Below are 12,630 nucleotides of genomic sequence, written 5' to 3'. Positions count from 1 at the left end.
AACCAGACCACTATCTGACACAATATACAAATATACTCAAAATGAAGTACAGACATGAGTGTAAGACCTGAAACCATGAAACTCCTAGAAAAAAACACAGGTGATAAGCTCCTTAACACTGGTTTTGGTGATGACTTTTTGAATGTGACACCAAAGCAGAGCCAACAAAAGAAAAAATAAACAGGCGGGACTACATCAAACTAAAATGCTTTTGTATAGCAACAGAAACTGTCAACATGAAAAGGTTACCTACTGCATGGGTGAAAATATTTGTAAATGATGGAACTGGAGGGTATTATACTAAGCAAAATAAGTCAGTCAGAGAAATACAGATACCATATGTTTTCACTCATATGTGGATCTTGAGAAACTTAACAGAAGACCATGGGGGAAGGGAAGGGGGAAAAATGTTACAAACAGACAGGGAGGGAGGCAAACCATAAGACTCTTAATACAGAGAACAAACTGAGGGTTGATGGGGCGTAGGGGAGAGGGGAAAGTGGGTGATGGGCATTGAGGGCACTTGTTGGGATGAGAACTGGGTGTTGTACGGAAGCCAATTTGACAACAAATTATATTTTTTTAAAAAATTTGTAAATGATATAATCAATAAGGAGTTAATATCCAAAATATGTAAAAAACTCAATAGCAAGAAAATAAACAATCCAATTAAAAAATGGGAACTGGATCTATATAGACATTTTTCTAAAGAAGACACACAGATGGTCAACAGACACATGGAAAGATACTCAACATCACTCATCATCAGGAAAATGCAAATCAAAACAACAATGAGATATCACCTCACACCTGTCAGAGTGGCTATTATCAAAAAAATAAAAAATAAGCGTTGGCAAGGATGTGGAGAAAGGTGAAACCTTGTGCACTAGTGGTGGGAATGAAAATTGGTGCAGCCACTGTGGAAAACAGTATGGAGGTTCCTCAAAAAATTAAAAATAGAACTACCATGTGATTCACCAAGTCTACTTCTGGATATTTATCCAAAGAAAACAAAAACACTAACTCAAAAACATATCTGCTCCCCATGTTCATATGGAAATAACCTAAGTGTCCATCCACGGATGAATGGATAAAGAAAATGTAGTACACATGCAATGGAATATTACTCAGCCATAAAGAAGGAAACTTGCTATTTGCCACAACGTGGATGCACCTCAAGGGCATTATGCTAAGTGGAATGAGTCAGATAGAGAAAGACAAACATTGTATCTCACTTATATGCAGAATCTGCAGGAGAAAAAAAAAAAAGAGCTCATAGGTACAGAGAACAGATTGGTGGTTGCCAGGGATACAGTAGGTAACAGGCAAAATGGGTAAAGGGGGTCAAAAAGTATAAACCTCCAGTTATAAAAATACGTCATGGGAATGTAATGTACAGTATAGTGACTGTAGCTAATAATATTGTATTGTATATCTGAAAGTTGCTAAAAGAGTAAATCTTAAAAGTTATCATAAAAAAATGTATAACTAGGTATGGTGATGGATGTTAATTAATTAGACTTATTATGTCATTCATTTCATAACATATACAAATATCAAATTATTATGTTGTATACCTAAACTAAAATAATGTTATATGTCACTTATATCTCAATTTTTAAAAAGTCAAAGACAAAGAGAAATCTTGGAAGCAGCAAGAGAAAAATCATCAACAAATCAACAGGCCACAACACAGATGAAACGAGGACATTACGCTAAATGAAATAAGTCAGTCAAAAAAACCAAACAGTATGATTCCACTTACATGAGGCATCTAAAGTAGTCAAATTCATAGACAGTTAAGTGGAATGTGGTAACCAGGGGCTATGAGAAGGGGGAAAGGGGAGCTGTGTTTTGGGTATAGAGTTGCAGTATCTCAAGATTAAAAAGTTCTGGAGATCTGTTTCATCAGTGAACTGTACACTTACAAATGGCTAAAATGGTAAATTTTGTTATGTGTTTTTTACCACAATTTAAAAAAGAGAGGGAAAAAAACCTATGAGTGATATCCCTAACAAACACAGATGCAAAAGTCCTTAAAAAAAATACAAGCCTGGGGCACCTGGGTGGCTCAGTCGGTTAAGCATCCGACTTCGGCTCAGGTCACGATCTCACGGTCCGTGAGTTCGAGCCCCACGTCGGGCTCTGTGCTGACTGCTCAGAGCCTGGAGCCTGTTTCAGATTCTGTGTCTCCCTCTCTCTCTGACCCTCCCCCATTCATGCTCTGTCTCTCTGTCTCAAAAATAAAAAAAAATTAAAAAAAATAAAATACAAGCCTAATAACGTGTAAAAGGATTTTAACAAGGGAGAGTGGAATTTTGACAGATGCCAAATGACACACGCCTCTGTTAGGGTCTCCACCCCAAGAGCCCCTCGAGTACAAGACAGGGAATGCTCCCCGGGGCCTCAGAGAATGTCATGGGGAAGGCAGCCACTCCTCCAGGCACCAGGATCATTCCAGAACCTGACTCAGCCCAGGCCAAGAGTGACTTCAGGGGATACACGATTTCCAGACCCCTCTCTCGCAAAGGCTCAGCTCGTGTGATAGGCAGAGATGGAAACAAGAGGATCTACACCTTAAATCCACTCCAGCTAAGGAAAAGCAAGAAGGTGGAAGAGGTGTGGTTCTCAGTGTTTCTAAGAAATGGTGGTGCTGCAGGGTTCTCAGACCATTCCCGAACACAGCGCTCCATGTAGAAGAAACAACTAGCATACATTCTCTGGGCTTCAATGTCCTCATCTGTAAAACAAGGCCATTGGTTCCTGTTGTTCTGATATTCAAACAAGTCAGAAATACACATTCCAGACCCTCTAAAGGGCTGAGTCTCCCCTTCTTCTCTCTCCATCCCCAAACAGTCACCCATGACACAAGGGAATCAGTAATATCTTTACTGCAATGCATTCCATTCATCCATTTCTAACATACCTGGCGTGGAAGCTTATTTAGTGACCTCAGATAGTCTTTGTCCAGAATACAATTTCCAAGTGCATTCCCAAAACTTCTAAGGGTAAGGAAAAAAAAGAGTGAAACAGGTTGAGAATTATTACATGGTAATATCAGAGAACACAGTTAAAATCTCTGTGCAAGTTGCTTCTCAACTGTGGCAGAGAAGGACCCCAATATACATCCAAAAATGTTTACTGAGCACCTGCCACATTCATGCACTGTTTTAGTTTTAGGTTCTCAGAATACAGCACCATCCCTGCCCTCAGCAAGAGGCAAGGACTATGAAAAGACTCCTTAGCTACCTCCTGCCGTGGAGCACAAATTCCAGAGCAGAGATTTCTGAAGACTGCTCCAATTACCCAGCAACAGTGGGCTACACACACTTAGAGCACAATCCTCCCTGACAGAAGCTCTTCACTCGGGATGCCTGGTTATGTACCGCAAGTTTGTAGTGGATGTTCATTCATACATGTGTTTTTCTAGTGATTCAATTCACTTCAATTCTCAAAGGCCAAAAAAAAAAAAAAAAAGGCAAAATACCCTGTTCTATGTAACTAAGCTGTACATACACAATGAAAAACTGCTTAATGGGGAAGCTGTCTCTGTACTCATGTGGAAAGGTCTCCGATCCATGACTGAGGCAGTGGGTGTGCAAAATCGAGCACAGAACAGAGAAGATAGTATTCTACCATGTGATCCCAAGAGGGGAGACTGACTAAGCATAAAGCAGCATGGGGGACACGTGGGAGAACAGGAAACGGGGCCAAGAGGTACAGGAGAGAGGGAGACTCAGGTTATTTTGATTTTTGTACCACATGAACGTATTACATTCTAAACAAACTAAAACAAAACAAAACTGCTCTGAAACAAGAATCAAAATGAAGCAGGTTAGACTCTAGCTTTTGCTTACCTCAGCGCCCGCTTCAGCCCATCTGTCACCGCCTCCTTCCTTGCCTTCTCCAAAGACAAGGCTTTTGACTTGAGGCCCTCACTGACCCCATAGCCCACATCTTCATGATATGAGCCGTCCTGTGGGGGGAAGAGCCCAACATGAAGAGCTGCAGTCATGTGTCCCTGTCACACAACTCTTTTTGCCCTGACCAGTGCCCACACTGGGCACATATTAACTCAGGAGCCTTGCTAAAGGGCACATGAATGGGCACCAAGAACTGTAAGAGAATTAATTTCCAGCACTATGTCCTTGATCTTATCTACTGGGAAGTATGTGAGACAATTCTCCCTTCCCACCTCCTCTTTTACTTAAAAAAGGCATACAGCTAACCCACCCTAAATCTCACTAGGGTGCATGACCCCAAGGTATAAAAACCTCTGGGACACTAAACAAAAAGAAAATGTGAAATATTATATTTAACGACTCTAATGATTGGATATTAAATCTTTTCACCAGTCAGGTGGTGTCCATTTCTGGCTTTCACCAAAAATGAAGGTAGACCTGATTGAGTTATTAGCTGATAGAGAACCAAATATAATTTTAGATGATAGCACTGTGATTTTTTTAAAAAAAATTGTAATGTTTATTTTTGAGAGAGAGAAACAGAGACAGAGACAATGCGTGAGCAGGGTAGAGGCAGAGAGAGAGAGGGGGAGACACAGAATTCAAAACAGGCTCCAGGCTCCAGCTGTCAGCACAGAGTCAGACACGGGGTTTGAACTCAGGAACAGTGAGATCATGACCTGAGCCAAAGTCAGACGCTTAACTGACTGAGACACCCAGGTGCCCCCGCCCCACACTGTGATTTTTTATATAACTCAGAAAGTTAATTCAAAGAAATGAGTGACACTATAACAAAACTCTCCATTCCCAGTTTATTATGTGAATAAGGTTTTTCAGTACTATTTACTAAAAATAAGAAGTTAGAATAGAATTAATGTTGAATGGTCTGTCTAGGAAAAAGTAATATTAAACTATGGATATATTTTAAAAATTTAATTTAAAAAATAAACTATGGCTATATAAACTACCCAAAAAGAAAAAGCCTCATCCATCTAATTAAGAAATACATTTTCCACAAAAATTTATTTTTATTAAGTATACAAATTTTAATGTAGTTATGTTGTCTCCCTCACAGACACAACTGACTAATCAATTGTGTGTTAATAATACCTATAATAGTAATTCAATCCAGATTTTGTATAATTTATTTTTTTTCTTAACATTTATTTATTTTTGAGAGGCAGAGCAAGACACAGCACAAGCAGAGGAGGGATAGAGAAAGGGAGACACAGAACCCAAAGAAGGCTTCAGGCTCTGAGCTGTCAGCACAGAGCCTGACAGGGGGCTCAAACCCACGAACTGTGAGATCATGACCTGAGCCAAAGTCAGACACTCAACCAACTGAGGCACCCAGGTGCCCCAAATTTTAAAAAATTTAAAGACCTAAGGTCACTGAAAATTTACTCAAAAAAATTACTTTTATATATACATACACACAGAGAGGAATTATACTAAGGTTATTAACAAGGTTCCAAACATATACATTCCAAACATTGTTTTATATATATTGATATATTATATTAGTATAAAGCCACTGGTGAAATAGAACAGGAGTTCAAGAAGAAACAATGTAAAATTTCTCATGATTAAAGAACACCTTGCTCGTGTATTTTTTTAAATAGATGAGAGTATTTAATCATCTATTATTGAAAATCCATTGGTATATTTAAAAATGATGCAACAAAAAACTATGGGAGGAACAGATAAAGGAGATTAAGAGTACACTTATCCTGATGAGCCATGAGAAATGTACAGAATTGTTGTATCACTGTATTGCACACCTGGAACTAAAATATCCCAGTATGTTAACTATATGTGGATAAAAAAAAAAAAGGAAGAAAAAGATACAATACATTTATTTTAGAATGTCAAATTTGGGGGCGCCTGGGTAGCTCAGTTGGTTAAATGTCCAACTCGATTTAGGCTCCAGTCATGAGCTCACAATTTGTGATATCAAGCCCCGCATCGAACTCTGCACTGACAGAGCAGAGACTGCTTGGGATTTTCTCTCTCTCCGCCCCTCCCCAACTCATGCACACACTCTCTCTCTCAAAAATAAATAAACATTAAAAAAAAAAAAGTCAAATTTTACAATATGCCAAGAAATATACCCTTGCAACTACAGCTTTCGCCCATTACCCAGAAGTAGAACATTCTTATGAAAGCTTTCATTTGCCAAAGTAGCATAAAACAAAGAAGTACCATTAATTTGTATGGAAAATTTTTTGAGCATTCCCAGATTCAAAAACTAACCTCTTTTGTGGCACGTGGGTGGCTCAGTCAGTTAAGCATCCAACACCTGATTTCTGCTCAGGTCATGATCTCACAGTTTTGGGAGTTCAAGCCTGGCACTGGGCTCTGTGCTAACAGTGCAGAACCTGCTCAGGATTCTCCCAATCTCTCTGCCCCTCCCCTGCTCACGCAAGCATTCTCTCTCCCTCTCTCTCTCTGAAGACAAACAAGTAAATAAATAAATAAATAAATAAATAAAGGCCTCTATTAGGCTTCTCTGATACATCAGGACACATCCTGCTAATGGAGGCACAAAATAAATCAAAATAAAGCATATTTGCTCACAGATATAGTTCAAAGCTATAGGAGCTTGATGCTGAGGAGCTCAGCAGGGCCACTCTTGCTGCCAGGGTTCACTTTTTGTCATAAAAGTGAAAATCCTCTTTGGATTTCTTTCATTTAAGTGAAAACAGGTACCAGTGTAGGTCTTCCATAAACGCAAAGCGGCATAGCACAAACTTTTGAAAGGCAGAGGACCTGTATTCATACTTACGGTGAAAACTTTTAGGAGTAAACTTAAAATGTGCAAGAAAACAAGGGTTTTTTACAATTCATTTAGGGACACATGAGTAAGAATGTTTGGCTACCACCATCCCAAAGAACACTGGCTGAGCCACAGCTCTAGCGCCTAGCTCTCCAGCTTGGCTGTGCCACCGTCCAGAGAATTCTCTACCTGCTCATTCTCTCTCACCGCCCACCCGATCCTCAGAGGCAGCAGGTCTATTCCATCACCCTCACCTTCAACTGGACTCTCACAAATGCACAGACTCCCACGTAGAACTTGCCATTGTTAAGGTCAACAAAATCTAGGAGTGGGAAAGAGAACCAGTTGAAGAGGATTCTGATCCCTGTGCCTCACCCACATTCCTCTGCTGGCAACCAAATATACCTACCCTACATCCTCACCCACAAAATACTCTCATCAGAAATTAGTGCCAAAGTAAGGGAAAGAAGTTGCCATTGCCAGGAAACATACCCACATTCTGCTGTGTGATAGAGTGTGCCCAGCCATTGTAACCAAACATCTCATTGGCCAGATTAATTACCCTGTGACCCTCGATGTAACATACCTAGAAAAAGAAATTAAACAGGGGGAGAAAAGGGGCTTGTAAATTCCTTGCCATACTTAAATGTGAATCAAAATTTACTTAATTTATTCCTTACCAGCTTTTTTGGCAAAACTGCCCTTAAACATTCCAGGGAAATTCTCAGTGACCTTATTTCAAAGATCTTCCAGAAGAAACCAGTTAGAACTAATATTTTGTCTGAGGGAAGGGACTAAACTCAGAGGGGCAAGATATCCACTCACCTAGCAGTTTCCAAAACTCAGTTCCCAAAAATGTACAAGGCTTGGGTTGACATATATTATAGAAGACCAAAAATATACACAGAAGATACAATTAGAAGCAAAAGAAACATTTTTAAAAGATGGTATAAAAACCCCAAGATGGCAGGTATGGAAGTCTCAAGACAAAACTTGGGTCACTTCAGATGACACTGAAGGCTGGAACCCATCCCCTCCCAAAGACACTCAGAAACACCTAGGACTAGAGACCTTCTGAATCCATGAGGACCCAGAGAGGGAGCTGGCGAGATCATCTGAGTAGCCAGCTATATGGCACCCACTTCTTAAGCATATAAACTCTCCTACCCTCTGGCCGCCTCCAGCCATTCGGCTGCTGATGTATTCTGGGCCCAGCCTTTGCCTCAGAGCTTTCTGGATGGCCTGATATTCTTCGGCTGTGTACTGACACTGCAATCCAGAAAGGAAAAATTAAATTGGCATTTCCTCCATTCCTTATGTCAGCAAGTCTCCCAACTGTTTTGGTCTCCAGACAGTTTTACACTCTTAAAAAGTACTGAGGATCCTAAAAGCTTTTGTTTATGTAGGTTATATCTATCCATATCAGGAATTAAAACTGAGAAACTCTTAAGGCACATCTTCCATCAGCCATCAAAGCAACGTCATCACATGCTGTGTATTCCCTTGGAAGTCCCACTGTTCACTCGCTTACAAGAGAACGAGTGGAAAAGGCAAGTGGTATGTTAGTGTTAGTATGGAAATCATTTCGACCCCATGGACTCTGAAAAGGTCTTGTGGACCCTCAGGGGTCACTGGACCACATTTTGAGAGCCAATGCCTTAGGTGTTACTACCATCCTTACAAAACTTTCTCAAGTAAACTTGAGAATTCATAAACTGAAATGTCCCACCTCGGGGTCTGTATATGACATTTATGCCCGCAAGGGAGTAGGGGAAATCCACCATCCTCTCCAAAGTTTTATACCTCTTCTCTAATTCAACAATTATTTTCCATTGTATACACAGATAATATACTACTACTTGTTTTGATTTTTGTCCCCTTGGCAGTCCTCCCCTTGCCCTATGTAAACAAAATAAATGCTCACAAACAGATCTCTGGTAAAGACAAAGATAGAATTTGAGGGGACAAACTAAGAATCTCTTTTATGTGCACAGCATATCTCCACAGAGAATATGACACCAGAAACTCTGGATGCCTCCAAAAAGGGAACAGGAGTGATGGGGAAGTAGTGAGACTTTTCATTCGCATATAGTCTACGTTCCATTTTGAATGTTATACCATATGAATATGGAGCCTATCCAAGAAAATAAACACAATGTAAATCTAATCTCCAGTACCATCAGTCTTTTGGTGCTAAAATTCCAAAATGCCCTGAGAGTTCACCAGACTCCCAAATAATGCACCTAAAGGAAAAACCACTGATGATAAATAGCGCCCACGTATATGACAGTGCTCTACAAGTTACTTTCTCATATCTTTTCACTTCACCTCATTCTTGCCAGGTATGAGAGAAAACACACAGTTACCTGTCCAAAGCATAACACAGAACTGCCACCAGCAGAAGGATGGCTGCCACGGCCTCCGAGAATCGCCTCCTCAGTCATGGACATGCTGATTCTGGGGGACTTCTACAGAAACAGAAGATTAAAAAAGATCTCAAAGAATGCTAAATGTAAAAGGCAAGAGCCTCTACTAAAACTCAGATGAAAGCATCCAGATGCAGTATCCTACAAATCACTTTATTTACTTGACACTTTTTTATAAGCACTGCCCCAGTCAAGGACTAAGTTCCTCAGTGCTATCATCCAACAGGCCACTGAGATCCTTTAGCGTCCACTTCTATCTTTCTGTTAAAATTTTTGCTGGAGTGGGGGTGCCTGCCTGGCTGGCTGGAACATGCTAGAGCATGCAACTTTTGATCTCAGAGTCATGATGTCAAGCCCCATGTGGAGAGTGTAGCCTACTTAAAAAATTTTTTTTCTTCTTACTAGGGTGATGGTGCTGTTAATAAAGGTGATTTTTAGGAGTGCCTGGGTGGCTCAGTGGGTTAAATGTCTGACTTCAGGTCATGGTTTAATGGTTCATGAGTTAGAGCCCCATATCGGGCTCTGTGCTGGCACTGCAGAGCCTGCTTCAGATCTCTGTCTCCCCTCTCTCTGCCCCTCCCCCATTTGCACCATGCTCTTCTTTCTCTCTCAAAAATAAACATGAAAAAAAATTTTAAGTGAATTTTACAATTAGAATGTATTCTAATTGCAATATTTATAATGCAAAAAGCCAAAATTACAAAAATTCCCAAAGGACAGGAAACACTCACCTGATTACTACCTACTATATAAGCAACATGATCCTGGCTTCAGTGGGGTCAAAATAGAAATATAAGCCACAATAATTGAACTGAACTGCTTTCCAGGAACTAACAAGCTAGCTGGAAGGAGAAGACTAATAGACAGGAAAATTAAAGAGCAAGAGAAGGCAGTACAGACGACCCTAACATTCAGGAAAAGTACAGCGTTAGACCAGTCAGGTCCCTTACAGCATCACCTGGGAACTTATTAGAGGTGCAAATCCTCAGGCCCTACCCTAGACCTACTGGATCAGAAACTAGAGATGAGGCCCAGGAGTCTGTACTTGCCCACTGAGGGATTCGGATACACACTCTAGTTTGAGAGCCAATGCATTAGACTGAGATTGGCAAATGTTTATAGTCCACTAGAAAACAGAATGACCCTCAGAAGGACCCTCTACCTAATTACCCCACACCTGTCTCAAATCAAACGGATTCAGAGTTAGGCCTCAGCCTTTCTGTCCCCTTCTGGCATTCCAGATGTGGAAGTGAGGATGTGGTGAGTCCTCTGATGTGAAATTCCAATTTCCCTGGGTCTTCCAGTAGGAGCCATGATCCACTATGCTGACCACACAGGAGCCCAAAGTCTGTATATCATCTCTGTAAAGGGGATAAGGCACTAAATACACGTCCTGCTGCTGGTGTGGGTGACATGGTGATGGCCACAGTGAAGAAAGGCAAACCAGAGCCCAGAAAGAAAGAAAGTACATCCAGCAGTGATAACTGGATAATGAAAGTCTTACCGGAGAAAAGATGGTGTGTTTTTCTATTTTGAAGGTAACACAGGGGTCACTGAAAACAATAAAGGTGAAATGACAGATTCTGCTATCATGGGACCAGTTACAAAGGTGTGTACAGACCGGCACCCCAGGACTGCATCCAATGCTGGTGTTATTGCATGATCCTTTAGTGTATTTGTTAAAAAAAAAATTAAGAATTATTTGCTCCTGATGTTTGCCTTCCTGTTCTTTTCTGCATGTCATTCTTCTTGGCACCACCTAGCCCTGGCCTACTATTATAGAATACAGTTACTCAGTGCAAACTTGCTGTGGGCACGTGCAAAATAAACAGTACTTGGCAAAAAAAAAAAAAAAAAAGGCTTGTGCCTCAGCAAACTTACGTGTTGTAGTCTCCAGGTTATTTGCTGACAGTAAAACTACAAATCTAGGAATATCAAGTAGTAGGACTCTCCATACAGCATTACAATACAACATTTAAGGGCTCAAGTTCTGTCAGCTTCTGCTTCTATCACCCACTGGCTGCTTGACCAAGGGGAAAATCACATAATCTCTCTAAATGATGTTTTCTCATCTAGAAAATGGCCGTAATAATACTATCACTTCCTAAGGGTTCTGTCGAGATTAACATGATGCTGCATGAAAACTGCATTAGAATAGTGCCAGATGAAGTACTAAATAAATGTTGGCTACGGCTAGGTGCATGTCAATTTTCATATATACAGGATGATGGAAATGCAAAAAACTATTTAAATGATCATAAAACCAGGGTGCCTGGGTGGCTCAGTCAGTTAGGCATCAGACTTCGGCCCAGGTCATGATCTCATGACTTGTGAGTTTGAGCCCCACGCCGGGCTCTGTGCTGACAGCTCAGAGCCTGGAGCCTGCTTCAGATCCTGTGCCTTCCTCTCTATCTACCCCTCCCCCACTCACACTCTATCTGTCTCAAAAATAAATAAAGATTGGGGTGCCTGGGTGGCTCAGGTCATGATCTTGCAGTTAGTGGGTTCAAGTCCTGCATCAGGCTCTCTGCTGTCAGCACGAGCCTGCTTCAGATCCTCTGTTCCCCTCTGTCTCTGCCCCTCTCCTGCTTGTGCTTTCTCTCCTTCCCTCTCAAAAATAAATAAATAAACTTTAAAAAATAAACATCAAAAAAAATTTTACATAAATGATCATAAAACATTACATTCCAGCTAAGAATGAGATATTTAAACCTAGCACTAAAAAAGGAATAGCCTAACTAGATTAGTCAATAATATCTAAATTGCTATAACACAATCACTATATTGGACACCTGAAACTAATTATTACACCTTATGTTAACTAACTAGAATTAAAAACAAAAACTTAAAACAACACTTCACACACACTGGTATGGCTACAATAAAAAAGACAGTGAATAATCAAGGTTAGCAAGGATGTGAAGAAATTAGAACACACACACACACACACACACAATCTGTTAAAACAGGTGATGTGCTGTGGGAGCAGATATGGGCTAAATGGGTAAGGGGTATTAAGGAATCTACTCCTGAAATCATTGCTTCACTATATACTAACTAATTTGGATGTAAATTTTAAAAAATAAAAAATAAAGTTAAAAAAAAAAAAGAATAAAACTTAAAAAACAACAAAACAAAAAACAGGTGTGTGCCTGGCTGGCTCAGCTGGTAGAGCACATGACTCTTGATCTCAAGGTCTTGAGTCCAAGCCTCAGTTTGGGGGTACAGTTTACCTTTAAAAAAAGATCAGAGGCCTTTGGGTGGTTCAGTAGGTTGAGCATCCAACTCTTGCTTTTGGCTTGGGTCATGGTCCCAGGGTCGTGGGATCAAGCCCCACATCAGGCTCCAAGCTGAGCATGTACCCTGCTTAGGATTTTTCCTCTCTCCCTCTCTCTCTCTCCCTCTCCCTCCCTCCCTCCTGTCTGCCCCTTTCCTCCACCTGAGTCCTCTCTTTCTCTAAAAAATA

The 12,630-nt window shown here is 40.6% G+C and overlaps 1 protein-coding gene and 1 pseudogene across 6 annotated transcripts in view; one reads left to right on the top strand and one right to left on the bottom strand.

Annotated features, from left to right (window-relative positions):
- Nucleotides 1-12,630, bottom strand: part of RAD52 (RAD52 DNA repair protein) — a 33,720-nt gene that overhangs the window by 8,162 nt on the left and 12,928 nt on the right. For 4 of the 6 annotated variants that reach the window (XM_060658798.3, XM_060658801.3, XM_060658799.3 and 1 more), the window contains 6 exons: nucleotides 9,105-9,206; nucleotides 7,906-8,007; nucleotides 7,231-7,324; nucleotides 6,993-7,060; nucleotides 3,858-3,976; nucleotides 2,927-3,002 (listed from right to left, as the gene is read on the bottom strand). In XM_060658798.3, coding sequence (XP_060514781.2) covers nucleotides 2,927-3,002; nucleotides 3,858-3,976; nucleotides 6,993-7,060; nucleotides 7,231-7,324; nucleotides 7,906-8,007; nucleotides 9,105-9,188 — 543 coding nt within the window. In that variant the 5' untranslated portion in view covers nucleotides 9,189-9,206. The remainder of the gene's footprint in view (nucleotides 1-2,926; nucleotides 3,003-3,857; nucleotides 3,977-6,992; nucleotides 7,061-7,230; nucleotides 7,325-7,905; nucleotides 8,008-9,104; nucleotides 9,207-12,630) is intronic. The other 2 variants (XM_060658803.3, XM_060658807.3) reach the window with 2 other exon arrangements.
- Nucleotides 10,406-10,827, top strand: LOC132694903 (large ribosomal subunit protein uL14 pseudogene; annotated as a pseudogene).

Source organism: Panthera onca, chromosome B4 (genome assembly GCF_046562875.1).
Source record: "Panthera onca isolate mPanOnc1 chromosome B4, mPanOnc1 haplotype 2, whole genome shotgun sequence".
Lineage (NCBI taxonomy): Eukaryota > Metazoa > Chordata > Mammalia > Carnivora > Felidae > Panthera > Panthera onca.
The sequence above is the reverse complement of the archived record's forward strand: the minus strand, read 5'-3'. Positions and strand labels throughout refer to the sequence as shown.